Genomic DNA, 27,681 nt, shown 5'->3' with positions numbered 1-27,681 from the left:
CTCACATTAGCAGTTGCAGTCCCAATGCAACAGGAATGTGGCTGGAGTGGCAGCTGCAGTAACTGCTGCACCAGGCAACATGAGGACAGGTTTCTGTGGCTGCTCTCCGTGACTTAGTGCCTGTACATCTGGCCTGAGCTCAGCACAAGCTCAGGTTTTGCTTGCCTTTTCTTGATATTCAGTGCAGACCTATTGTGTTTTCAGTGTGCCATGGGGTGTAATTAGCAATAAGCAGTTCAGTGCCATTCCATCTGAGGTTGTTTTTATCTCCTTTGATGCCTTTTCCCTCCCTGCACAGACTCAGCTGCCTGTCCAAAAGCATCTGGATACCTCGCCACTGCTCCTGGCTCCCGGGGTGCTGTGCATGTCTCATGCATGGAGCCAGGACAGGTCTGGCAGGGTTTAGCAGAGAGGACACCTTCTCACGCCCCTCTGCCACACACTATTGCCTCCTGAGTGGGGTGTGCCTCATTGTCTGAAAATCACTGTTTTAAACTGAACCCTTTGGGGGCCAGTGTATACAGGGGATTGCTATTTTCACTTAGCCCTGCCTCCTGTGCTGCAGCTATAACGGAGCAGTGGAGGAGGAGGTAGTCAAGGATCCCACCATACTGGCAGAAATCACATCACCTTTACAGCTGCTTTCTGTAGAGCACGCCAGGCTTGACAGAATCTGTCTCTTAGACTACCTCTATTTTGATCTTATCTGCCTTCATGAATCAAGGCTATTTTTAAAGCACAGTATTTAGTGCAGATAGATACTACCAAACACATCTAAGGCTCAGACCTGGCTGCTGCTGTTGGTGGAGCAGAGCATGTGACAAAAACATTCTCCAAGAACCAAATATCCTGCTGCAGACCTAAAGTCTGTAAACACCAAAGGTTCAGTATGGAAACTGAAGTGGAAAATTAAGTGGGCTGTCACCGTACGGGTGAGCAGGGCCTGACTGGAGTGGAAAGGTCCGAGAGAAGTGGGAAATTCAGAACAGGGTCTATCAGAAACAATGTATGCTTTTGATATCCCTAAAGAGGGACACTTTGGGGAATATCTGGTAGCTGGGATTTTTACATTAATATCTTCCAGGGTAGACTCTAAGAGTCCCAGCAAAGAATGAGATGCTCACTGTGGTAGATGGGCAAACAGCTGGGAGAGATGGCTGTCTTTGGACAAGACACTATGGGAGATTTAGCAGACGTGAGTGGGCTTACAGAGACGTCAGAGACACGCGTAGGTGCAAAGAGGAATCTTTGAGTGCCACAGTTTTTGCCGGTATACCTAAGGTCTTAAGGGGAAAACCCTGCTGCTGGTATGTGAGCTAGCTAGCTATAGGAGGTGACCCAGATGGCAAAAAAGGAAAATGGTAGTTCTCCAATTAGTTGAGAGTGAATCATAGGACAAGAAGGAACAAAGAAATTGAGTTTCATGGTAAATGGAAAAGGAGGAAATATTGGTGTCTGAGTTCAGAGCACTTGTAAATACCATCTTTAACTGCTCTATTAAAAATAGAATTGTTTCAAGTATAGAAGGCACTGTAGTTTTCACAAGGCTTCGCAGATCCCACCTGCTGAGACATTCACTTTAGACAAAAGTAAAAGAATTTTGAGGGGAAACTAGCCAGACTTCTCAGTGACAAGCGATATGTCAGTGAGCCCAAGTCTGGCAGGTCACGAAATTATTTTGGGCATCTTTTTGCTCTGTTTTTCCCCAGCAACCTCTTTAGCACTGATGATGCTACCAGCAGCAGTGCAGCTCCCACGTCACAGCAGCTCCCGCACAGACCCACAGGGGCAGTGCCAAGACCAGCAGGTCCCCCATGGGAGAGAGTTGCTCTACTGTCACAAGGTCAAAGCTCAACACTGTCTCTGCATTTTCCTACTACTGGCAGAGAGCGGCCATCCTGTCTGCGCTCACTCTTTTCAGTACAGCTAAGCCACACTCCGACTGGGGGATTTCAGAGGGATGAAAGGGACAACCATATTTTGTGAATGTAGGAAAAGCCTGTGATCCCTGTGACTGTCGCTGTTGCAACAGAGGTGTCAGTGCAGGAAAGGGGGGAAGCTTGTGAATTTGGGAGTTTGATCAGGAGATGTGTTTTGTTATGAATAAATATCCTCTGCAAGTGTCACTGCCTGGTGGCAGTCCTGCCTGGACACTTGTCCCCTGAGCCAGCAACCTCTGGCTTCTGTGGGAACTTGAGTGACAAAAGAGGTATGAGTTAACCATTTGTGGATCTCCTGGGACAGCAGTGGTTTGAAAACCATGGATTGACTTGGGACAAAGGCAGGGAAAGCAGCAGCGGGATAGTGAAAGGCACAAATGAACCATGGCAACGCAGAGACCACGTACAGGGAAAGACAGACCCCGGCAACGACAGACTGGCAGGATGCGAGCAGGTCAGCAATGGAGGACAGAGCCTGGGCAGGGCTCAGCAGCAGCAGGCCAACAGCACGCAGGACCAAACTGCGGTCAGACACAACCCTTGGCCATTAATAAAAACAAACCAATGTAGGGAAACAGAGCCATTGGCCAGCCACAATCCACAGCCAACTTACAGAAAAGCAAAAAGAAGCTTACCACAAGGTATGATAACTCTACAGTCACTAAAACACATGCCCTCTACCCGACTCTGCTACAACAACATTGCTCTGTTCATGCTCTGTTCAGCAACAGAGCCCGAGCTCCCCGAAGCCTCTGTGGGTCCAGGAGCACAGAGCTGCTGGGTGCCAGCTAAGGGCTACCACAAGCCATAGGCATGGCTATGCCGTTTCCACTGATTCCCCGCTGATCGCCTTGCCTGCCCGATGAGATGGAACGTTCACACCTCTGGACATGACGGTCCTGCTAGCAGGGACAAGTCTCTCTCTCAGCGACAGGGTGGCTGTGGTTGTCCTTCGCTTGCTCATGCACAGACATGAAGGCCTTTACTTAGGCCTTGCCTTGGGCCAGGTGTCACAGGTGGCCACCTGCCGGCATTCACTGGAGGGTGAAAAGATGTATGGCCTCAGCCCAGAAATCCCCAGCAACTCCAGGTGAAGAGTTGCTGCCCCAGAGATGATTTTGAGTCATGACAGTTTGGGGTGAACACAGCTCTAGTACAGGCCTTTCTGTGGCTCCTGGTGTGTTTCTAACTGGAGGTGGCAGAGGTTTGGCAGGAGTCTCCTGTTTGAAGGTCTGGATGAGGCCCAGAAGAAGGAGGAAGGTGTCCTTACGTAGCTGCTGGGGAGATCCTAAAGTCTAAAGGACAACAGAGCACCCCTTTTAAAGGGGTACGCTTGTGGGTTTGAACATAGGTCTTGGTACTTCTTTGTTCAGCCGCTTGAAGTCAGATTTTCCTTAAACCTGTCAATTAGACACGCTCAGCTCTAGCAGTGTGCCAGCATGGCCAGACCTCCTTGCCTTGTTAAAACAGCCTGCTCCCCGATACCCCAGCCTGCTCTTTCAGGAGTCCAGAGCAGTATTCATCCACATGTAAGCCCTCAGCGTCAAATCTGCCAGCGCTTGGCTGTGTTGTGACATCCAGGAGCACCCCAGGGCAGCTCAGAGAAGCCGTGCACCCCCTCTCATCTCCTTCTTCCAAGACTTCATAGTTCCAACACAAGCCAGCAAGAAAGTCTGGCCAGTTAGGTTTCCAAATGAGCCACTCAAGTAACAGAAGCCTTATTTCAATAGCCCCCACTGCCAAGGCTATCAATTAAGCTGTGATAGCTGTAGGGAGGCATCGAGCACGAGTGCCTGCTGGTTTCATGTGTGAAGAAGGTGTGCGAAGAGGAGGGTGTGAATCAGCAACACAAAACTCACCAGTCTCAGGGCTGCTCTCAGCTGTTCACTTTCACCTCCGCTGCTCCAAAACCTATGCTTTCCTCAGCCTTTTGACTTGATGAGCTTTATAGTTTAGCCTCAAATTTATGACGGCATTTCTGAGGTTCCTGATGGCTCTCCTGGCCATGAAGCCAGTCCTCTGGCTGTGGGACCTTTTCTAGACAAGCTGGTAGGTACCAGGGAGTAAATCTGCCCTGCAACAGCCACTCTCTGATGCTTTCAGGGAGGACTGAGAATCTTTGCCAGGTCCAAAAGTCCCAAAATGATGAGTCACAGCCTCTGAATCATGAGGCTGGGGAAGAAAGTCCACTGGTATGGGGGGATTTTGGGGTCTGTTTTTCACCTATGAACTTCCCCTATCTGCTCCATATGATACGTATGTAGTTTTACCTGCTTTTAGATGTGTTGAGTAAGATGGTTTTAAACCCTGTAGCAGGAGGTTTCCTTTACACATTCTTCTCCCCTCTGCAGTCCCTCACCAGGTAGTGTAACATGGCACTAAGACACCCAGTTTATGGAAGGATCACAATTTTAAGCCGGGTCCTTTTCCAACCCTGAATTATGTGATAGTTCACTCACAGCTGCTTATTTTAGCAGAATAGTACGTTCAGTTGTAGATTGTGGGAAGGGGGAATTGGATGTGTGGATCTACATAAATGCCCACAAACGGGTATTTAAAATCTGTAGTTGTTGAGAGTTCACATCTATGAACAGTGTATCACAAGATAAATGAAACACCTTCTTCTCATCAGAAATGATTGCTGAGTTCCCCTCCTGAACAGCAGATGATGAATATCTTCTCTCTTCTGATAATTTTTTTTTTTTAATAAGATTGCTTTTATCTGCAGTATAGAGTTAAATATTAAGGCTGTATAACTCATCTCAAGGTCGTGCTGCTTCCTTACAGCAGCTATTTTCAGCCTACAAATGCTCCATAGCTTGTTTTAACCAGCACTAGTCAACAGATGGATTATCTGCTTTCACCACAGTGCTCTGTCCGGTGTCTCGCAGTTGGAGCGTAACCACTGACACTGAAGTGGTTGCTTCTAGCAAAAAACCTACTCAGACTTCAGATGACTACACTTGGTGACCAAAACAAAGCATACGCCGTGCCTCGGTTCAGCAGAAGGCTGCTTAGAGGTCTTTCTTGTTTCTTGAGAGTCTTCTCCACGGCTGCAGCAGCCAGGGAGTGTTCAAAAGAGGGTAAAACTCAAACAGAAATCTAGCAAATACAAGAAGCTTGCCACTTTCATCTTTCAGGAATCATGTGGAGATTTTTTTCCTGACTAGGCATTAAAGCTGCTTCATACAGTTTTTATTTGTCTCTGCATTCAAATCCCATCGGTGGTTTCTTTCTGATCAAGCTAGGATGGAAGCAGATATTTTAAGATGGAGTTGTGCTCAGGATGGATTCCCAGTATAGTCTTGTAGCTTTAAAACACCCTTTTTTCCTACAGAGTTTTGAAACTATATAGTTTCAAAATTATATATTCATATATTATATTATTATATTCAAATTTGAAACTATATAGTTTCAAATCCCATTATCTTGTGTGTTTCAGGAAAAATGATCGGTCTGCTGGGTAACTAAGTGGAGCCATTGCTGCTTTTCCTTTGTATGCTGAGACTTGCTTATAGGAGTGACTTCATCTACTAATTTGTTTATTACTAATGGAAAAAAAAAACAACAAATAAACCAGTTCACTGACTTGCTGGGCTAATAGGTCATAATCTATTTTTATCCACAAAGATACCACAGACGTTTTTTCCTACTTTCAAGAGCAAAAGAGCAAATAATTCATGGCAATTTCTTACTTTCTATTAAAGTTAACAGGCACAAAAGCTAGTGGCTGGAAAGTTTAATAGTTCATAAAGTGTACAGACAGGTAATGTAGGTTCTGCATGAGAAAGAGAAGCCCAGGTTCAGGAGAGGAGTGATATTGCTGGTGATGAGTATTGTAGGTGGCGTATCTGTCATATCTGGGAACTAATGTCTTACGATACTAGATTTGAGTCGTCAGACTGACATCATGTTAGTACTCTTGTGTCAAATAGTTACAGTACCACATGATACTAAGGAAAGCACACAAAACCCCTCAGGAGAAACTCAGGTCCTGTTTCACTGAAGGTTGATCTATGCTTTAAAATATGCAGGTTGTTAACCTTTCCAAATATTGGGGGCAGGAAGGAAGGTACAAAGGGATGGTTTGTTTTTATCTTAACCATTATAAGCGTGACTCTTTTTTTTAAATTATTCTTAATATCCACATAAACTTCTCAAAATTTTCAGCTTTAGCAATAATCCTTGGCATAGAAGGATGATCAGAAAATCACTAGAAAATTAAAAATATATCAATAATGTGCTCTGCTGATCTAGTTGTACTCATGTTATGGATTTCACTGTGTCTTTTTTCTCTTCTGTCCCTCTGTATCTCAGGTGAATTAATCCAGAGTTTCAATCAGTGGTTTGTTCAACTATTGTGCTTTTTTTGACTTCTCTCTCTCTTCCCTGTAACTGTATCTGCAATTTTCTTTTTTACCTTTCTTATTAGGTGTTATTTTTACCACTCCAACTTCTCTGGTGGAAATTCAACAGTTTTACATGAGCAGCTCATAGACAAATAAAACAGGAAAAAAGCAAAATAAAGCCTTTTGCTTTCCCCCTTGTTTTCACTTCCCTCTTTACACCTCAGTGTTAGCAAAAACACATCAGTCTCTTGAGGGAAGACCAAATATTAATGCAACTGGCCTGAACGAGCAGCAAGAGCCTCCAGGACCCTTTTCTGCTTCATTAAGGGACCAGACTCCAGCGAAGATCTTAACATTCACTCTGAAGTGATAAGCTCTAAGCTGACAGGCTCATAAAAGTCCACATGCTTTTCAGGGCTCAGCAGTGGCATTTTCAAGGCAAAAGAACTGAAGAGAGTGATGTGGTTAGAGCTGCTGTCCACCTCCACGTTGACTCCAACAGCCAGATGCACTGCTTATCCAAAGTGCTCTGCTTAGCACTTGCAGCATCCACAGAGAAGGTGCCTGGTTGCGTAACTCGGTTGCAAAGACCCCTAAATAGTCAGCAGACATCAGCAGTGCCTCTGGAGACTGATGGAGGGTGCAGCTCACGCTACAGCCAAGCTGCTCTCACTACAACCCCTACCTCCACCTGCCTCTGGCTGCTCCACTCCTGGCCATGTGCTACTTACTACTAATTCCCTTGTGCCAGCCCTGGTGCTGCTTTGACGCTGGTGAGCCACTTCAGAAAGGTCAACTGGTGGACAACTGACCCGGATAGAAAAAGGGGACAAGTCTTCTGCTAGCTTACCACTCTGTGCGCGTTCACTGCAGGGTCAGGCGACCTACTGGTCAGGGACAAGGCAGAGAGAAAAAAAGGTGACAGCCAGGCTGTTATTCTGGCATGGCTATGATGTGAAACTACATCCTCACAGTATCCCGGGCTCATGATTTCACCTCCCATGAGCTGTGTAGGGCACCTCTGTACGATAGTTCAATGCTCCCTGATGCTGGGTAGGAGAGAGGACAGATGACCATCACACAGGCTCTCCTGCACAACAAAGCAGTGCCTTGGCCCCTGTCCACAAGATGGAAGATCTGATCCCTAGACCAGACACCAGTTTGGTATTTGAAATCTGCCACTTTCTAGGAAAGCCTGAGAAAGGGCACCTTTCCATTCCTCCTGGTAAACCTGGGCCACCTGCCACAAGGAATGCAAGGTGCACTGGATCAAAGCGGTGAAGAAAGGGCAATCGATCTTGATCTGGTTTCACAGCCCTGCTTGGTGGGTCTGCAGAAAGACTCTTCTGCTGCTTTCTCACCACCCTCCAAGAAAATGGGATTTCACATCCGTCATGCCTCTTCCATCCACAACCCTTTTTACCTGGGCATCTCCACATGTCCTGCCCTTTTCCAGGGTTTTCTCTCCATAACGTCTCAATACATTACAGCATGTAGGCATTCCATTTTAGGAGTAAGAAATGTAATTATCTATTCATCTAACAGTGTGAACATAACACAACAACATTAGAAATGCTAGGCCTACCCACCCCAATATTGTGGCTATAACCTAGGCCAAGAGCAGATGTCCAGCGAAGAGTGTAAATATAGAGCAGGCACATAGCAAATCTTCCTTAGTGTATTACCTTAGTGATTTGTGCTCAGGTACTTCCTGAGACAGAGGTGATGTCTCTGTCCTGGAAGATGAGATGTTTTGCACGTCTTGAAGGTGAGAAACATGCATGTGCTGACTGCGGTTTGTCGTATGCAGTGAGTCTCATGAAGCAAGGAGCCTCAGAGTGCTGCTAAACATAGACTGAGCTGTTGATGCAAAACACAGCCGGGACCTGAGGTAGCACCTAGTAATGGCTGGTGAGCCCTAGCAGAACAAGATAGGTCATGGAAAGGTGAGAACAGCTACTTTGGACAGGCTTTGCTCAACTGGAAGCTACAGGACAGCTAAGAAACCTAATGCATTGAAACAGCTTGTCTCTCACAAATGCGTTCTTGGATATCGCTCATCCTTGGCATCACAGCTACGTTTGACCCTTTATAAATGTTTGAAAATTGCTGGATGTGATAAATGTCTTAAGTTCTGCTGTTCCAATGTTTCTATCACTAGAATTGCTTATCACAAATATTAGCAGAAAATGAACCCTGAAATGGTGTATGTTTTTTTCAGCTGTGTAATTATTATTATTTTTTATTTGAATGAGTATCTGAGATGCAGGTTAGCCTCCTCCAGTCCTGCACCAGTGTGGGACAGAAAGAAAGTAGTCACAGGTAACCAGCTGCCTCTTAGATAAAGCAGTACAGTTATGAATGCTACATTCAAGAGATGTGGGGATACATCCACTGCAGCCCAGCCACCACAGAAGACGACAGAACTGGGAATCTTCTGGGCTGAGCCAAGTATCAAAACAGCAAACTCCAAAGGCCTAACAACAGGATGAAAATGTGCATTCAGTTGCAGAGGGGCAATGTCACGGGGAGAAATTTCATAAATTGTCTGCTGAGTACTGCTTTCTGATCTTCAGTTTAAGGAGAAAACCCCTCCACAGGCCTGGAGAGCTGAGCAGAGACAACTGAAGCTCAGAACTGGGGCTGGATGCAGTGGCCAGGGCCAGAAGACTCTTCCCTGGACAGGGCAGAGAGCCAGGAGAAGGTGAGGGAGGGGAGCAAATGGATGTCCTCCTCTCCTCCTTCCTGATATGGGGATGAGACATAGAGCATTACTGCTGGGAAGGATCCAGGCTCCTGAGATGACAGGCCAGACCTTCAGGAGAGGCATTCAGCACGTGTTTTTTCTCTACGAGTGTAAATTCACGTCTATGGCTGTACTTTGCCAGTTGAGGCTTTGCGCTTGGCAGCTGACAGTCATTTAAGGGTGAAGGTCTCTTCAGCTCAGTCTCAGCCCTATGGCTCAGGCCATATGCCAAAAGCCAAGGAAAAAAAGCATGCCCCATGCAGGCAGCTTAAAAAGTCACAGGCATCTCCTTCCTGAGGCTCGCTCATGGGTGCTAAGCACGGGAAGGAGACTTGGAGCAGAGCAGGAAGGGAGGAGGCAAAGGAAGGAGGCAAGAGAAAGAAACATTGGGAACCACGTGTCTACAGAATAACTCTTCTACCACTTCCTTCCTGCCTTGCACCATCACCGGCTGCTTGCTAGTAAGACAGGTACATCCGGGGGAAGCATGCCTTTGCACAACTAGCGACGAACAGCCAGTGTAGGCAATGCAGAAAGGAGAATATTCAGACAAACACAGGGTCAAGAGAAGTATGCAAAGCCCAGGCGGAGGAGAGGAGAGCGCATCTTCAACCACTCTTGAAGGTTTTTTTGCTAAGGCATGGGGGTAGACAGCCGCTGAGTAACCAAGAGGGCGTGCGACTGTATGCACGTGCTGTGCTTCACCTTAGAAGGGGAGGTCTCCAAGACCGCTCTGTGGTGTGCAGGCATACGGCAGCTCTCACATCAGTCAGACGTGTCTGAGTTGAGGACAAGCTCTCCTGTGCCACATCCCGGGTGAGGTCTGGGCAGAGAACTGCTGCTGACCCTGAAACCAAGCACTGTTTTTATCCCCTCTACACAGCAGTTTGGTAGGTGGCCCAGAGAAGGCCCCACCTCATTCACCAAGGGTGGCAGATGCCCAGAGGCAGCAAAAAACTCAAGTCAACACCAGCCCTTATCGCAACCATTGCTTTTCTAAGTTAACAGTGGCTATCAGTACACTTTCACTGCTAGGAAAGAAGGGAAGTAATTTTACACACTCTCACGCAGAAACCTTGCAGCAGCCCTGCCGAGTACCGTGCCATCCTCGCCCCACGCAGCAGTGAGGATCCTCTTTTCCAGTCATTCTTAAGACAGGACATTTGAAACTAAGGGAAACTTCAGATCCCCCTTGAGAGGGCCTGAACATACCCACCAGAGTCCAGACGGTCCGATTCTCAGACGTGGAGGGATGTGGCCCTCTGGTAAGACACTTTGCCCCAACTAGCGTGGCGACCGCTGCCTGCTAACCCTCATCAACGTCTCAGCACGCAAGCGGAGCATGGTTTGCCACAGAGGGAAGTGGACGGTAGTTGCAGAGTGCAGTCGTACCCTCTGGTGTACTTCTTCCACACACACAGCACTTTCTCAGTTCCCCTGTGGAGGCCCCTTCCAAACATCCTCACCCCGGGGAACAGCTCATGCTGCTGCCGGGGTCAGGGACGGCAGGTACTGCTGCCTCTGCCCCATCTGCTCGCTTGCTAGGATGTCTTCACTCAGAAGCTGCTGTCATTGAGTGGGCTCTGACTGCATTGGGGTACTTGCTGGAAATGAACACCTCTTGGCATGGGCCGGGAGAAGCTCTCTTGGTGTTTACGGCTGTGGCTAGCACCGTGCTGCTGTGATGGCCTCGCAGGCTAAGGCAACCCATGTCCATTTTCTCATACCACTCTCATCATCTGTTAACTAAACTAAGTCAGGGGACCTGATTGCCCTTCAAGCTCTAGGGCTCTTGCACGGCAGGTGCTCTGTTCAGCATTCGGGGTGGGGCTGCTTACGCCACGCCAGGGACTGCTCTTTCCCACATGGAGGGGAAGTAAGGTCCCCACTAGCTTGTCTGCCCTTCCAGAGATGCAGGAGACAATCCTACTGCACTGGGAGCAGACTGCTTCCCCTTGGTCTGCTTGAGACGGGCCCAAACAAGCAACAAATAAACGTTCCAAGGCTGCTAAAAAGCTACCTTCTCCCCTGCATGAACTCAGGGTTAAAGAAATTGCTCATACACAGTGTGGACCAAGAAAGCTCATGCCCCTCCTCTGTCTGAAGGGACTCAATCTCTGTCAACACATCTCCTCCTTCTGGAGTTAGCTGACTGCTTCCTGGAGCAGGTGTCCACTCCATAAGAGAATGCCCAAAAGATTAGACCTTTTTTTATCAAGGATGTTACACAGTGGACACCTTCAACTCATAAATACAGTAAAGTACAATTTTTAAGGGCACACAACACCATTATGGCACACCCACCTTCATATTCCTCTCTTCACTTGGAGAAGACTTCTGCATGGAAATAATCATGTGACTTTGCAAGAAATGCTTCTCCTAGCACGACCTAACACTAACCAAATGCCAGGTCTGCTCTTGTGTATGGTTATCTTGGAAAGGTGGAGGTTTTTGTAACTATACCTGTTCAAAGAGCATTAATTTTCTTCACCTCTGTTTCTTAAATGTGTGTATATTCTTCCCTTTGGTCTTGTTTACTTCCTCTAACTGCCCTTATTTCCTGTTGTTTCCCAGAGGCATCAAACAGATGTGGTAGGCACTTTCACTGGCTTACTATGGTGGGTGTTATATAGCAGTACAAGTTTATGTTCTTCAGCTGCAGTTATTCATTAAGAGGAGGGAGGAGAGAAGTATGAATTTTCTAGATCTGAACCACTACGTTGTAAGACAGTGTGGAGGTACACACCAGTGGTCAGATTCTGGTTCCTGTATGCTGGGTAGTCTCTGACACAGCAACTACCACCATCCACTTCAGACAGTTCCCCCATCTGACCGACCATAAATGATAGCTTCTTTTGGAAGTCTGCCTCTGAAATCTCTACGGTTTGCACTTTTTGTTACTCAGTTTGAAAAAAATGAATTGAAGACTAAAGCCCTTAATTTCCTCTGGGAAGTGACTTCAGTAATTAATCAGCAGCTCTGTCTTATTTATAATGCAGCCTGGTTTAGGGACAGTCCCCACTATCCTGTTTGTAGTGAATAGGCATGCTGGAGTCAAGAAATTCCTTGTGAAGAAAGGCACTTTTTCCTGGAAGTAAACCAGACCTGACTCCCAGGAGACAGTACAGGGAGACCAGCAGGTCTTGGAAAACTTGCCTGTCTTCGACGCTTCCCCAAGACAAGCATCCCACTTGTTCCCCTGACATGTCCTGTTGGCACCTATGGGACCATAATGTTTACTGGCACATTTTTAAGAAGCGATGCAAATGCTAACTTTCCACCTTGTCTTCTGATTCTCAGGAAACACCAGCTGGAAAAAGAATAATGGAAAATTGTACAGACACAAATAATAGCTTCTCTTGCACAGAAATTCCCTACACAGAGAGCAAGACACTTCTGGTTGCTGTTTACAGCATCGTTTTTGTCATAGGCCTTCCAGCAAATTGCTTAACTTCCCTGCTTACCTTTGTACAAATCCAAAGGAATAAAGTAATTGCCATCTACATTTTCAGTTTATCATTGAGTGAGGTAATGTATTTAAGTACCTTGCCTCTCTGGATTATCTACGTGCAAAATGGGCATAAGTGGACTATGAGTGCAAATGCTTGCAGAGTAACAGGATACATCTTCTTCTGCAACATATACATCAGCATTCTGCTTTTGTGCTGCATTTCTGTGGATCGTTACGTGGCACTGGTGTATGCTCTGGAGTCAAGGGGGAGAAGAGGACAGAAAATGGCAACCACAATAGTGTGTCTTCTCTTTGCTGTGGTTGCAATAATCCACACTCCCGTATTTCTCATGGAAGATAATGGAAAAAACATGACCTGCTTTGAGACTTTGCCCCTCAACATACAATTGGCTTCTTTTGGCTTTGCCAGATTCATATTTGGATTTGCCATACCTTTCACAATCCTCATTTTTACAAACTACAAAATTTTCCAAAGTACAAAAACAAGCAGCAGCTTGACTTGTCGACAAAAAGCCAAAGTGAAGCATCTGGCTATCACCATTATTGTCATTTTCCTGATCTGCTTTGCTCCCTACCATGTGGTACTCATGATAAGATCCATATACTTTATGTTTCATCAGAATTGCTCATGTCCATTTGAAAAATATATATATTCAATTTTTACAGTGTTTCTGTGTTTAGCCACTGCAAACAGCATTGCTGATCCAATCATCTATGTGCTGGTTAGTGAAAATGTCAGAAACGATTTTTATAGGAGTCTGAGAAGATGGAGATTGAACTCATCCAGGCTGAATTCATCCATTAATCACAAGACGGACAGCATAAAATTGAAAATGTCAAAAGAATCACAGGAAGGAGGGCCAAAACAAGAAAACAAAGAAATATCAGATTCATCTGACATTCAAAAGACCAAAGACCAAGAAGGTGGCAGCTAGCAGTTAGCTGCTGACACAAATAAGAAGTTCCCAACACCAGCTGCGGGCTGCAGACTGCGGCACACAAGTATTTACATGCCAACGTCCGTAGGAAGTTTTGCCACAGTGCATGGGCCAGCAACTCCTTGAGGATGCTATGGGAGCGATACTTCTTATTTCTGTCTGTCTCCTACGATAAAGTTTGCCCACCAGTATTACTGGTGAAAATATTGCATTGCAAAGGACATGTCAAATAAACTAAGTAATTTACTTTGACTCAAATTGAAATCTTAAAAGCTTATTTTTTGGACTGTCTCTTTTCCTCATATGAATTCAGAACCAGTTTTACCTTCTGAGATGGACAAAAAAAATCCCTGCTGAGGAGAATAATGTAGGGCCCATTCTTATGGTTGAAATTTTGAGTTCTTGAGGAGGTACATGAGATTCTCATACACGTACTCTGTTGTTAACGTTTGTGGTTAACCAGTGGAAAATATTAAAAATGAGGAAGTCTTTCAACAAGAGCCTTGAAAACGTTCCTAATACTTCAGTATGCAGCTTTATCTACCTTGCACATTCTGGGGAGAATTAAAGGGCAAAACAGTGGCCTGGTAACACAGACCAACAGTACTTCTACTGTGTTAGTCAAGATCCTGCACTGTCCTGAAATTCTTAAAATGTACAATTCTAATGCTTGATATTTTACAATTAGTAGATTTTACTTGTTTTGCAGTTAAATCTGGAACGCACTGAAGTATACAGAAAAAGTATACATTTCCAAGTGGTGTCATGGACTGTTTTTATGCCATCTCTGAATGTTCGTTGAACTTGTGTTTCATTTCTGACTAAGCTAAGACTTCCCTTTTGGTATCAATCCAACTTTTAGCGTGTAGGAGTCTATACAAGTGTTTAAGTGCCTTACTGACAAGGAAAGGAGGGCAGCATGGAGAACACAGTCCCTTCTCCCCAGAGACTGGAACTCCCTTGGACGTGCTGGTGGTGCATACATGAGACTACGCTGGGGCAGATTTCGTTGTTGCTGCTGCCACTTCCACTATGAATAAACTATTGATGGTAGTTTCCTGTGCTTTCAAACCAGAAATTAAAAAATAAGAATGATACAAATCTGGCAAGATTTATCTAAACAGCTTCTTCATATTTTTATGTGATCAAAGTAAAACAGACAAAGATCATTAATCAGTTGGATGTTTACCTGAGTACGAGTTTGTAAAGGTGTTTCATAGCGTCATTCTGCTTCATCTGTAATGCTGTATTTCTGTAATATTTTTAAATTGTCATTAATGTTGACATTTCTGAATTGAAGTAACATTAGCCAATGTTAATGTTTTAAAATTGTCATAGGTATTTCTGTATATTATGCTTTATTCTTACACATTTTTGCAAAGAGCATTGTGCCAAAATGGCATTTCCTCCGGTTATTGTATTTATGACATATTTAATTTTTGTATTATTTAATGACTCCTCTGGCATCTACCTATGAAAGGCTTGTGTCCTCAAAAGTAGTTCACATAATACTGAATTGAATAGGAGATTGTTTCTTGGAAAAATGTGAAATTCTGTTGTGATGCTTATTAACAAATGGTGGTTTTGTATTTTCATACGCATCACAGAGATGTAACTCTCTAAGCTATCAAGGCAAGATCTGCAAAGTGCTGAATATCTGTAACTTTGCTGAAAATCAAACTTTCCATTACTGAAAAAATCAGCAGCAGGTGTTGCTCATGACAGCCCAGTCAGCCACAGCATTGGTGATTAAGCTTTGAAGACGCATATGCAAACTGCCCCAACCTCAGGATTTTCATAGTCTAAATGTAAAACTCTGATAATAGCAGTGAATTCAGAAGAAACAAAAGATACAGACTTCTGAACTGACTGAAATGGACGCAAATTAGATATGCACCTCAATGAATTTTGAAACCTCTCTGATGTTTTTCCTCTGACAAAACATGAGTGTCTTTAGAGCAACCAATATTGGAGCGCAGTGCCATTAGGTGCAGGGGACAGGGAGGAGCAGGGTCTGATACAACATCTGTAATTCTTTTGCCTTGCCTAATTTACATGCTGTTCTAAATTACTACATTGTTATGCATCTTCTTTTAACGAAAATCCTTGGAGCTTCTTTGTTCAGATGCACTCTGAAATAAAAGCCTTAGGGGTGACAAGGCTCTGTACGTCCTGATCCAACTTTGAAGATGACCTAGATGATCTGCAGAGGTGCTTTCCAGACTAAAATATTCGGTGACAGGGATTAAGGGGCCACGTACCAAGCAATGTATCTGCATGGGAAAACTGCAAATCCTGACTTCTTTGGATAAATGGAAAAGCAGCTTTAAGTCTGAGCAAGGACATCAAGAATGCTATTTCCATGTTGTTAAGCTATCCCATCAGATAAGCTGTTTCTCGTGATAAATTGAAGCATGTGGTCTGTTTTGTCACACAGTATCAGACTGTGCCATACAGGCAAAGGAAGGGTCTCAGCACTGGGACACTTGCTAGAGACACAGCAAAGTACACTACTCAGGTCAGAGCAGATCTGAAGGATGGATTGATTGGGTGGATCTTTCCATCCTTTCCTCCTGCAGGGACAGTACCAGTGAGCCTGCAGGGACTGCTTCGTGCTGTGAAAAAAGGTTCACCTACTACATGAGGTCTGCAGTTCTCAGCCCAGCTGCTTGGATCTGTCCCCCGACTTCCTCAACTCAGCTTAAGCTGCAAGATGACTTGGAGAGAGTACAGAACCAAACCTAGGCCATGCTTCCCAAACTGATCTTTAGACGTCCAGGTTTCCACACGTATGGCTCAGAGCAGGCAAGTCACGTTGCTCACCAGTGTAACGGGGGTGAGATTCAAAAATTTCACTCTCTTTTGTATCCAGCATTTATTCAGGTGTAACTTCCATAATTTGATTTAAAGAAGAGTGGGCTACTGAATAAATAAAACATAATTTTATTTTTACATGTGTCTCAGACATTCATAATGTACCTGGGACATAAGTGGGTTGCTGATTATTTTAAGTATGACTATGAAGCATGAAGTGAATAATTTCTGGCTATGAACTAGAGCTGGCCCAACTAGTTTTTGCAGACAATATATCTGATTTGTTTGTTTATTCATCAATTTTAAGTTATTTCTAAAGACTGCATTTTTTTAAGTAATTGTTTGGGGTAACTTGCTTATAAAACTCTATTCCTGTCTAAGAAATGCTTTCATATTCAGTATTAAATTTTGCTTCAAGAGGACAGTTATACAAAACCGGCAAAACCAGATACGAATGAACTCAGACTCTCTATGCACGACAAAGTTTCATCTGCAGTTGGTGACCCTGTAGCTGGTCTGATTCAGTCCCTGCTATCATATACAACCCAATGTCAAATTTCTGTTGGGTAGTGAGTGATGAAAGCTAACTCAGAACCAGGCTTTCAAAAATGTCCACAATCTATCTAATAGCTTTTCTTCATGAGCATATTGTCATCCTACAGGTCATGCTGTGGGATAGGTCTTTTAGGAAACATCCTCTATGCAGTGAAGTGACGCCAAAGTTGCCTCACAGGTTGGAATACCTGTCTTATTTTCAAACCAGCACAAACTAAAGGTAGCAAATAAGGGTGGGGGGATTGCATCAGAGAGATGCAATCATTTTTTAACCTCTTTGGTGTGCAGGGAAGCATACAGGTGGCAGCATCCCCAAAGCTGGATCTCCCAGCATGTCTTCTGCAACTAGTATCTAGAGATGAGGATGTGATACCTACCGGTCCTCTCCATCCCTTCTAGTGCCTCCTGGGGTGGTTGCATCCCGCTGCACTCCCTCTTTCCCCTGCACAATTAACCTTTGCACAGGAGAGGGTGCTTCTCGTACTCTACTTGCACCAGGGATGCAGCATGGCCTCATGATGCAATCTTGAAGTGAAAAGAATGTGAACCATAAAAAGAGAAATCTGTTATCCCAAATTAGACTAATACTAATATCCTGGTAACAGATGTTAGTTGCTGCCATCATGAGCTATTGGTAAGAAAGAGTAGGACTCTAAACTCATTGTCTCAGAATCACAGAATCGTATAGATTGGAAAAGACCTTTAAGATCATCAACTCCAACCGTAAACCTAACACTACCAAGACCACCACTACACCATGTCCCTAAAAATGAGACGTGGTCCCTATATGTCTCATCACTGTAATTCAGATCACTGATAACTTCTACAGTTTTGCTCTCTTACTTCATCCTGTAAGAAATGCTCAGAGATAACGAAGCAAAAACCAGCCTTGCAGACAGATGGAGAGTCTGCTGAGGAGAGATGATAAGCTATGTGGTAAGAATTTCACAAAACATCACATGAATATCACCTACACGAGTGACCTCAAAATAAGTCTTGTCAGTACACCATGAAATGATCCATCCTGTTTGGCAGCCTCAGTCTGTGACGGGCCCATACATTTCAGCCCATGATCACAGAGCATGCCCTGTACGTTCAAAGGTCTGTCTTGAAATATTTTCTTGAGGGAGGTGAAGAATCAAAGAGAAGAGAGATACTGGGGGAAAACGGTGTTGTACGATACACAAAGTCCTGAAAAGCCTTGTAAACCTAGTCACAGATGTTCTGAACAAGCATGCAAATACCCGAGGGTTCAGAAAGCTACTTAGAAATGCATCAGCCTGTATCACAGTTCCCCATCTGTAAAATGGGACACTTCTTCCCTTGAGCATTGTCTGTCTTCTCTGTTTAAAATATAGGCCCTTGCAGGAGATACTAGAAAGAGTGAGCAGGTGTGTCATCTGCATATTCAGAGCTTACTGCAACAGAGCAGTGAATGGCGGGGAGGCAAATATACGCTACTAAAGCACAAATTCTAATGAGTCAGCACTTTCAGGGTCAGATTCAAAGCACTTTATTTGCTTCTATTTATGCTGGGGTATCAGAAAAAAAAAAAATGCAGACTTTCATTTTAACTTTGGGTCTCCTTCTGGTAACATGGGCACTAGACCCTTGGGGACTTCACTGGGATTTTTCCTCACTGGGATATTTTGGTGTTTGGAGGTGTTTTGTGGCTTCCAAAAGGTAAGAGTAATACCGATCCACAGAGTTGACTTCCAGACTGGAAACAGGCAGGGCCAAGCGCTCACAAGGCTCATAGGACCTCTCCAGGTACAGGACTGAAAACAATCAGTAACACTAATAGCATTTGCTGTTGCAACTTCTCTACACAGTAGGCCACCAGTAATAATCTCTAAAATCCTTAGTGCTTTGAGATCTATCCATGTGGACACTGCCTCTCAAGCTCTTCCCTTCCTGGCACTACTTTTGTTGGTTGGGAAGCACTTTCTTAGCACCAGATTTCTGGAATGGGTCTCTGATAGTGTGAGCCCAATACGCTTGAGGCAACAGTGCTATTGCTTACCCATTTGATTAATTTAGGGGGTTTTTTTGCCTTTCTTAAATATAGGTGAGAAGACTAGGCTCACACTACCCACTACAGGTAGATTTTACTATTGTATGTTTGACATTTATAGGTGACTTGACAATATGTTGGATAAAGGACATTTGATAAGTATTAAAAAAAAATCCTGTAACTTTCTGTTTAGCTGCATGTACCTTCCTGTCTACCTCTCATTCTTTTGTTCAAATCTTTTCTAAAATAAGGCTTATGAAAATGGACAGTCCCTAGCTCTCAATGGAATGGTGCACTTAACTGTACCGCTTGCAGTAATAGCTGTGTCCCGAAGATAACAAATGCACAAGCCTCAAACTAAACTCAGGGCTGGATGCAGCAAGGGAAGAATGGGAAGAAAAGGGAACTTTCCTATGCAAAAGGGGAGAAAAATGTACATTAAATAACAAAGGAACGGAGGAGTATGACTGACTTCTTGCTTTCTCGACTGTTACTGTGGGAGTGGCCCATCAACAAAAGGCAGGAGATTCTAGCCAGGCCAAGTACAAATCTGAAGTTTCTATGAGAAACAAGAAAAAGGCAGGGAATGGGGAACTTCCTTTGTACACAGGGGTGTGAAGCAGATACAGACAGAATGTAACATAATAATAGAAAAGATTCAATGGGAAGCGAAAGGTCAGCAGGTAACTTCAGTACTCCACAAAAGCAGAATTCAAGGGCTTGTGTGATTTTATAACTCAGCAAGGGGCTTTCCCTAATAAGAGGCTGAGTGGACCCTGCTTGCTTTATGCAAGGATGAGTCACTCCCTCTTCTGACCAGAAACATTCCCCTCTCATGAGAGGGAAGAAGCTGGAAATTATATTAAATATTTGTCTTTTTGTTTTCTAAGCAGTTTCAGATACTAGAACTATTTCTTAGTCAAATTCCAAGATGAGAAATAACACTGTACAAGTAAAAATCACAGAAAATAATCTTTTTTCTCTGGAGATACTGAAAACCATTACAAATAAATCAATGTGAAGTTGAATCAAAGCTGTGAAACCAGCTCTCCCCCCCGAAGGCTGTGCAAAATTGAATGTGAATCTGAACTTTTTTTGCTGGCCTATAGTTTCAGATCATAATGATTTTAAACCTCCAGAATTTGGAGAAAATATTATTTTTTTTTATGTAGAAATGCAGTTTGGACATATCCTTCCATGATATAAGCAAATATTAATGTATAATCCTGACTTGTCAGTCCTTCAGCATCATATGTCTAATTGACTAACATGAAGAAAAGCTTTTATGAAGGCAACTTATCATTCAAATATTCAACACATCAGTCAACTATGGGTCGTGAGTCTACTGCCTCTATTCGGAATCACACAGCAGAATTTGCATTTCAGAAATGACACTGAGAGGTTAATTCCCCTTTTCTATACTTCCAGCTTTTGTTTTGGATAAATTTCTTTGTGTTTTCCAGTGTAATTCTAGCCCTGGCCCCTTTTAGGACACAGGATGATGTTTTTCCAGGAGTTTAATGTAGTCACAAGAGGGCACCAGACTCTAGCCTATTTCTCCTGCTGGCCATGGTGAACTTCACTGTGGAAGAAAAAAATAGTATCTCTTATATCTCTTAAGGTCGCAGCCTGTAATCATAAATTTGTAAGACTTCGTGCTGCTAGGTAGAACAATCCGTACAGAGGCATGTGTGCATGCTCATGCTTACCATACAGAGAGCTGTTGAGGAAGACACAAGATTGGGTTATAATGTTTATCCAGCTATGGCAGAAACATGCAACCTTTTTCAAATGGTGGCTACAAACAGGCAGAAAAACAAGCAGCAAAAAAATAGAACTGAAAAAAAGCAAGAAAAATCATGGGGAGAAAAAGAGAGAGTCAATTCCCTTGCTCCACACAATAAAAAACAGAGGATGATGGAACTTGCCAGGATCTGTCCATGATTCCCTGGAGAGGATGTAAGTGGCAGGAGGCAAACATACCATCTAAGGCATTCAGCTGAGCCAGCCCCTGCAGTATGTAAAGACCCAGCAAATTCTAAACAACTCTTTCTGGAGCCCACTCTGCCTCCCTGCCTCAGCAAACCACTCCACATCATCCTGCACCACTGCTCACTGCAGCTCCGGCGACTTTATCCCAAGTCTATTGGCATTTGGTGCTACCTGTTACTTGGATTAAGTAAGGCCAATTAAAGATGTATTATTCTGTTAACATTAGACGTGTTGAAATGATTGCTGGGAAACCACTGGCTACCAACAGAGCACCAGGAGACATGGGTTAACACTCCTTTATTGCTACAAAAGTCAAAGCTGTCATTCCCATCAAGGCACAGGACCGTAGCAGAGAACAAGACTAGCTCACAGCCTGTTATCTGTGTTCATACTCATGCTTCTAAGTGGGTTAACCCTTTAACCAGATAAGGCAGACAGGAAAAAATAGGGTGAAAAAATAGGGTAAAAAAAAAAACATTTTTAATATGCCTTTTCATGCCCTAGCTTACCTACTTCTTATGCTCATTTTTGGATACCCTCCCTAAACTATAATTGCTATGTTCCTACTATAATTTATGACCTTTTTTTTCTTATAGACTGTGTAATTCAGGTAAGTCGCCATCAAATCAACATCAGCAATAATTTGTGGATACAGTACATTTTCCAGTTTAACCTATCAATTCACCAGACTCTAAAACAAAATTTGGAAACAATCCAAACACTCCAACAAGCCATCACAGCCTTCATCTAGTCTTCCAAGGAGCACAGAGAGTCAATTTAACTTGCAGATAAAGCATTAACTTCTATACCAGCATATTTCTCTTGCAGATGCTTAATTTTATTCTCCTTGTTATTAATGATGGGTCTAAGGAAAATCACATTTCACAAATGTTGTCAATGGCTTGTTATTACAGTCTCAGCCACTAGAATTAAGTTACTGCGTAAGAAACTCTGTGTCCTTATTTTTCTACTTTTCTCCCCTGGTTTTCATGGTCCAAATGCTTAACAACTTTAAGGCAAGCTTAAAAATAAACAACTGGCCTAGAGATTTTTAAAAGTTTTGTTAGCTTTAACTGTGCTTTTGAATTATAACTCTCCAGTTTGGCACTACTGCAGAAACTAGTTTCCCACCACTGTTGTAATTTTCAGGGACACAACTTCTAGAAACAGCACAGTGCCTTCCAAAAGGCAGTTTTCAAGAGCAAAACACTGTAATATCAAAAGATGCAGAACAGCAAAGGTGTAAGCCTCAAATCTGGCCTAAAAGATCTGAAAGCCATACTCTAATGTATGTGCAAGGCTATATGAAAAAGGAATTATTCATTAACTTCTTCAGCTTGCAAGCGCTTCAGGCTATTTTGTTCTTACAGTATCTGCAGTTTTCAAAGGAAGGTAGAGCTGGTGGGGGAAAAAAGATCTTCATATGCACAGCACAAACACATTCATCAGAAACAGACTAACTCTCAAGATGAAAATCTGGTACTTAGCTTGCTGCAAAGAAAGGAATACCTTGTGTAGTGACAGGCTGCACATGTTTTTTGAGCTTGTGGGTGCTATTTAATAGTAGATGCTTAGTTGCCATAGCAACTGTCATACCCTATGGTATTTATGCTTAGATATGGAACACATATTTTAAGCAGCACCAGACAACATGGCATTCAAGTGTCCAAAATGTACGTTTAAAAGAAAATGCCTGATATGAAGGAAGTAGGTGTGACCCTCTAGTTATTAGAAAACCTTTATAATACAACACTTTTGCAACAACAAAACAATCTTGTCCCTTACAAACATAAAACAGAACTACCATGATGATCCAGAAGAGGGCTTAGAAGCCTTAAAATAAAAGCCCAAACAACATTCAGCACTTTAAAATCCATCTTTGCTGACTGCTACTGCATAATCTGGAGACTTTTGCTGTTTGGTATAGGCCACAGTACTTTGCCACTAGAGGTTTCTATTGTAGTTTTAGTATCTCGCTAGGTACTGCTTTGAAAGTCTTAACTTCATGTCATCTGGGCTTTGTTCCTACCACAGATGTCCACTACCAACACAAAACCACATACTGGCTGTTGGCCCCTGCCTGCCATTGCGCATATGCATTATTTGTGGTTTCATGGCTGGAATTTCTCAAGCGTGCTTTGTAGCCCCTTTGGCTTTTGTAGTTTTGCCACAGAGAACACTTCCTCTGAATGGGCTGGCAACTGTAAGTCTTGCTGAAAGCACTTCTTTTATTTTTATTTTTTCACATCCTGGTGGTTATGGAGCATAAACAAATATTCTAATATGAGGGCACTCTTTCTTTCAGGCTCTTTCCACCATAAGAGGAAACCGATGGTCAGTAACTTCTACAGCTGTCTGTGAAAGGTCCTTAACTCCAACACGACCACTTTAGCCAGGCAAGCTAAAAGAGTTTGCAGACTAGTACAAGCCTAAGAGCTTTCACGTGTCCTGTTTCCACTGTATTTCCTGCAGTCAAAACATATTAATACCTCTTCTTACCAATTTATTATTGGTTCCATAAAGTTACTAGCTGACCTCAATAAACTCAGGGGTGCTGGTTTTAGCGCATAGGGTTTCTTGGTCTGAACAAGTTCTTTTTAGCTCATTCTTTACTCGTTTCGTAGCTCATGTCATCCCTAATTCCCCTGGCCTCCTAGCAGATAGATCAGATACCCACAGCCATAAAACCTAAGGCCTGAGGCTGGTGGCCTGAGCCAGACAGATTTCTGCCTAGGAACGGAATGGCGTTGCCAGTGTTGTACTGACAGCCACATACCCTCCCTCCCATCACCTGTCTACTACTGCTCTTCAGTTTTTCACCAGCACAAACACCCGGCTGAGCCAATACAGCCAGCCAATTGTTGCCATACACAGACATGTAGTAGCTGGTGCATGGATTAGTTGGTGTGATGAGCACTCTGACTATGCTATTCTCATTTTGTAAGCCACTAACATCTGATGCCAGCATCATTATCATCCAACATCAAGCTACAGTTAGCCCACAAATGCTCACTTACTCACTATGAATGCTTTGGTTTGTTTTGCAGGCACCAGATGCCTGCTGCTCTTTATCCAACACCCTCCTACAGGTAGAGCAACAGCCCTTCCAGGCTCACAGCAGTGAAGGAGAAGCTTACCCTCACTGAAGGCTGAGCAGAACTTTCAGCCACCTTTGGTGGTCCACACAGTAACACGCTGTAATGATACAAAACCATGTTCTCTTAAATTCAGTGCGCTGTGACTGCAGACCGCACGCAATGAAGTTGTATCCTGTACCTGGTTTACGGGGCCCAGCTGAGCTGCTACAACAGGCTTACTTCTTAGGGAACAGCCACATTTAATTACCCTCCTTAGCCTTTCTTCCATCTGCTTCTGGATTTTTTAGGCTAGCTCTGCTGCAGGAATGTGCTTGTCTGCAGAAGCACTCAGGACTGTTTCATAATGCTGCCTATCTCAGAGGTAATCAGAATTTGCCAGGTTGGGCTTAAAGGAAACGGTACATTATGAGCGGGCCTCCTGCCCTACTCTGGAGCCAAATTAAAAAGACAAACATATCTTAAATGCTTTAATCAAACAGTAATTATGAGAGAAACAATACAGACGCAGAGCAAGTCCACGTTGTCTTTAGCAGGCAGAGGCAAGCAAGCTCTGTCCCCGTTCTGAACCATCGGGATCACAGCCAAAACTCTTCCAAACCTCACACAGTCGTGCCGGTACAGCACAGAGCTCGAGCGAGCACACCTAGTCTCTCAGTAAGACTCGCTAGCCAGAGCACAGCACTGCACTGACAACAGCTCACGGCTTCCAGTTCAGGGCTGAGTCATGTCTGGTTGGCTCCAAGCACCAGCAGCGCAAGCACACGTTGTCCTGCCTCTGACTGCTCAGTCGTACTCTGAACTATTCACCCAGCTACATAAACCCCAGGGCCCTCGAACCAGAGACAGAAAACGCTGCAGCCACGCAGGACTGCAGAGTGAAAAACACTTCATTGTCAGCTCAGTATTAGTATTGAGACAGGACTCCATCCTATCTCACTGAAACTATTTGTTTCAAAGCTTAAGCAACCTCCTGACTAATTTCCCTACCCTCTTTATCTGAGGGCTTGCAAGCCACTGGTTGTGAAACACTGCACTAAGCTTCATACAAACACCAAGTAAGAGACAATGCCTGTCAGGGCCCACGAAACACTCCCTCCGAGAGACCTTTCCACAGGCTAGAAATACTATCAGGGCAGTGACCCAGTGGAAAGTGAGGAACTTCATTCTGCTTGTATTTCTGTTTCTTGTTCACCTACATAAAGATTATCTGCATTAGACCTTTAGAACTATTAAACACCACTATTATTATAATCATTTGTAATGTGGAAATGTCATGAACTGAGATCCTTTGTGCAGCTTGAAAATGCACAAATAAACTGTAAATTCCATTGTCTTTTTTTTCTTCTGTCTTTTAAAAGCACAGTTTCAGCCCTGCTCCCGGCCATTCAGCTCCTATTAATTTCTGCGGTTTTATAAACACTGTCCAACTCTAAACCCGCCTTCCCGTCACCGCCGATGTGCAAAAGTCTGGCCAGCTCAGCAGGGGCTGAGCAGCTCTGAGAAAGGAGCAGCAAAGCTCCCGAGGCATCAAGCACAGCCCAGCACAGGCTTGCTCCAGAAGGGAAGGAAGGGGGCTGGGAAGGAGGGAGTAGTGGCTGCTTTCCAACGAGCATGGCACGCAGGTCACACCACCCGGTACCAGCCACCGCCGGAGGAAGAGGCAGGCCAGGGCTCCCGGGAGAGCAGGCTCTCTGACAGAGCAGGTGGCCTGTGGGATGGGGAGAGCTGGAGCTGGCTGCCAGCACGGCTCCTGCAGCCGCTGCCGCTCGGCTGTGGAAGAGGCAGCATGGCTGGAGCCCGTGCGCACATGCAGCTCTCACAGATTGAAGCCGGGCCCGCCCTTCATCCATGCCGAGCACAGGCTAACCACTGCCCAGCCAAGGGAAAGGGCTCAGGGTAGCAGCTCCACTTGACTCAGCCCTCCTGCTCTGGGTCAGGGGCTCCAGCTCAAATAAGCCCCAGCATGTGCTAAGGATGGATCTGCACCTTGGACCCGCTCGGAGAGGTTGAGGCAATGCCTGCTCCTGTTAAACCAGCCCTGTACCTCCTGTTTTCAAACAAAAAGAGCATCCCGTTCAGTGATTTCCTCTTTGGTGATCACACTCTTCTAAAGGCTGCCAAGTGCTTTTAAATCCCCTCGGGACTGCCACTCGCTCTGAAGATTTTGCTGGGTGCCAGTGGTGACTCGTCTTCCTAGGAGAGATCTGCTGAGCTGGTTTGCATCATTTTCTCCTGTCACCCATGTTAGTCATTTCATCAGCAAGCAGGTTGCCCTGCAGTGTCTCACCAGGTACAATGCCTCTCAATTGCCTAGAAGCTTTGAGTACGTATTCTGAATCACCTTTTGATTGAGAAGTCTCCTGCCATTTCTGACCTGTAATTCCCCCTTTTTTTCCTTTTTTGTATACAGTTATTGTCTTCATTTCAGTTCCCCCTATCAGGTTGCTTTGCAGACGTTTCTTTCCAGTTCTGTTTCATGCTTTGTCTCTAGAACTTCAACTTTAACTTAGGCATTGGTTCTGCTTTTGCTTGCAGATTATTTTAGCTGCAAAAGTTTCATGGGCTGAGATAGCTTTCTCAATATATAAATATCTGTTTAGGAAATTACCAGTTTTTCACCTGTTCTTTTTAACTCTGGTGTTAAAATTTCATTTACTGAAACCAGTAGGAGGATGAAAAACTTCAGCATGTAGCTAAAATTTGATCATCCTCTTTATCACATTGTGGTTACAATTCCATTAAATTCTTTATCACACTATTTTAGTCCTATCAGAGATTGTTTGCTTTCTAGTAAATACTTTGAGCTGTATTGTTTTGCATAGGTCTGTCCAGATTTTTCCATTTTGACTTTTCAAGTTTTGTTTCTCACATGTGAAATGTGAGACTTGTTTTCTCCTGAGAATAATCAAATCTTGTCATATCTCGATGAGACATAGATACTCAGCTTTTCAAAGAAGATGGAGTGCTGAGAACCTTTCACAATTTTTCTTTCAGTGGCTTAATCAGAAACATAGATGATGTGGTTTTTAAGCCATCAGACATCCTCTCGTTTCACTGGAGAATTTATTGGGGAAAAACAAGCTACAAACAAAAATGTCAAGACCCTCTCATTGTATCTAAAAGATAAAAAAAAAAGATAAGGAGAGGCGACTTATGTTCCTTACTATATAGATGATGCTATCCTTGGGAAGAGCAATACCAATGAACTGTTCTAGCTGTGATCCTGCAGGGAACAGCACCCACCCTGCCCCGACAGGGAAGTCCAGAGAGGCTCAAAGGTTCTTGCAGGATTGATTGTGGTATTACCTATTTGAATTCTTTGCAGCGAAACTAGAAGCCACGAACGTCAAGCCGAACAGAGGATGAGAACACGTCTCCTTGTGGTATTGTTCTTTCAAAGTTTTGACACGTATTTTTGCACCATGATGTCATAAGCACGGTGCAAGAAGCTGTAAAAAAAAAGGGGGGAAATACTGCACTTTGTAACCGGTCTTGCCCCAAAAGCTGATCTTGCTTTGTTATGGGAATGTTATTTCCTCCTGCTTTCTCTTATCAAGCTACGGCTCTCTGTTGTTTTACAGCCTTTCCTACCGAACCTCAGCCGCAAGCCCAGTTGATGCCCCCTCCTCCTGCTGCCTAGCCCACCCTCTCTCCATTTTCTTTCTCTCCTCGCTCCCCGCCCCTCCGGGCGCAGCAGATCCTCCCCCTGCCTGAGCCGCAGGCTGCAGGCAGCAGCTGCCGTGCCTCTGCGGCTCTCTCCTGG

General features: G+C 44.2%; 1 protein-coding gene and 1 long non-coding RNA gene across 2 annotated transcripts in view; one reads left to right on the top strand and one right to left on the bottom strand.

Moving 5' to 3' along the window:
• LOC140652730 (uncharacterized) overlaps positions 1-27,681 on the bottom strand; it is a 77,034-nt gene that overhangs the window by 48,883 nt on the left and 470 nt on the right. Inside the window, exon 2 of the long non-coding RNA XR_012042935.1 lies at positions 27,225-27,367. This is a non-coding gene — a long non-coding RNA (uncharacterized lncRNA). The remainder of the gene's footprint in view (positions 1-27,224; positions 27,368-27,681) is intronic.
• On the top strand, positions 8,937-13,442 carry GPR132 (G protein-coupled receptor 132). Its single transcript, XM_072865325.1, has 2 exons — positions 8,937-8,993; positions 12,336-13,442. The coding sequence occupies exons 1-2, from the start codon at positions 8,937-8,939 to the stop codon at positions 13,440-13,442; spliced, it is 1,164 nt and encodes a 387-aa protein (XP_072721426.1).

Source organism: Ciconia boyciana, chromosome 6 (assembly GCF_034638445.1).
Source record: "Ciconia boyciana chromosome 6, ASM3463844v1, whole genome shotgun sequence".
Lineage (NCBI taxonomy): Eukaryota > Metazoa > Chordata > Aves > Ciconiiformes > Ciconiidae > Ciconia > Ciconia boyciana.
The sequence above is the reverse complement of the archived record's forward strand: the minus strand, read 5'-3'. Positions and strand labels throughout refer to the sequence as shown.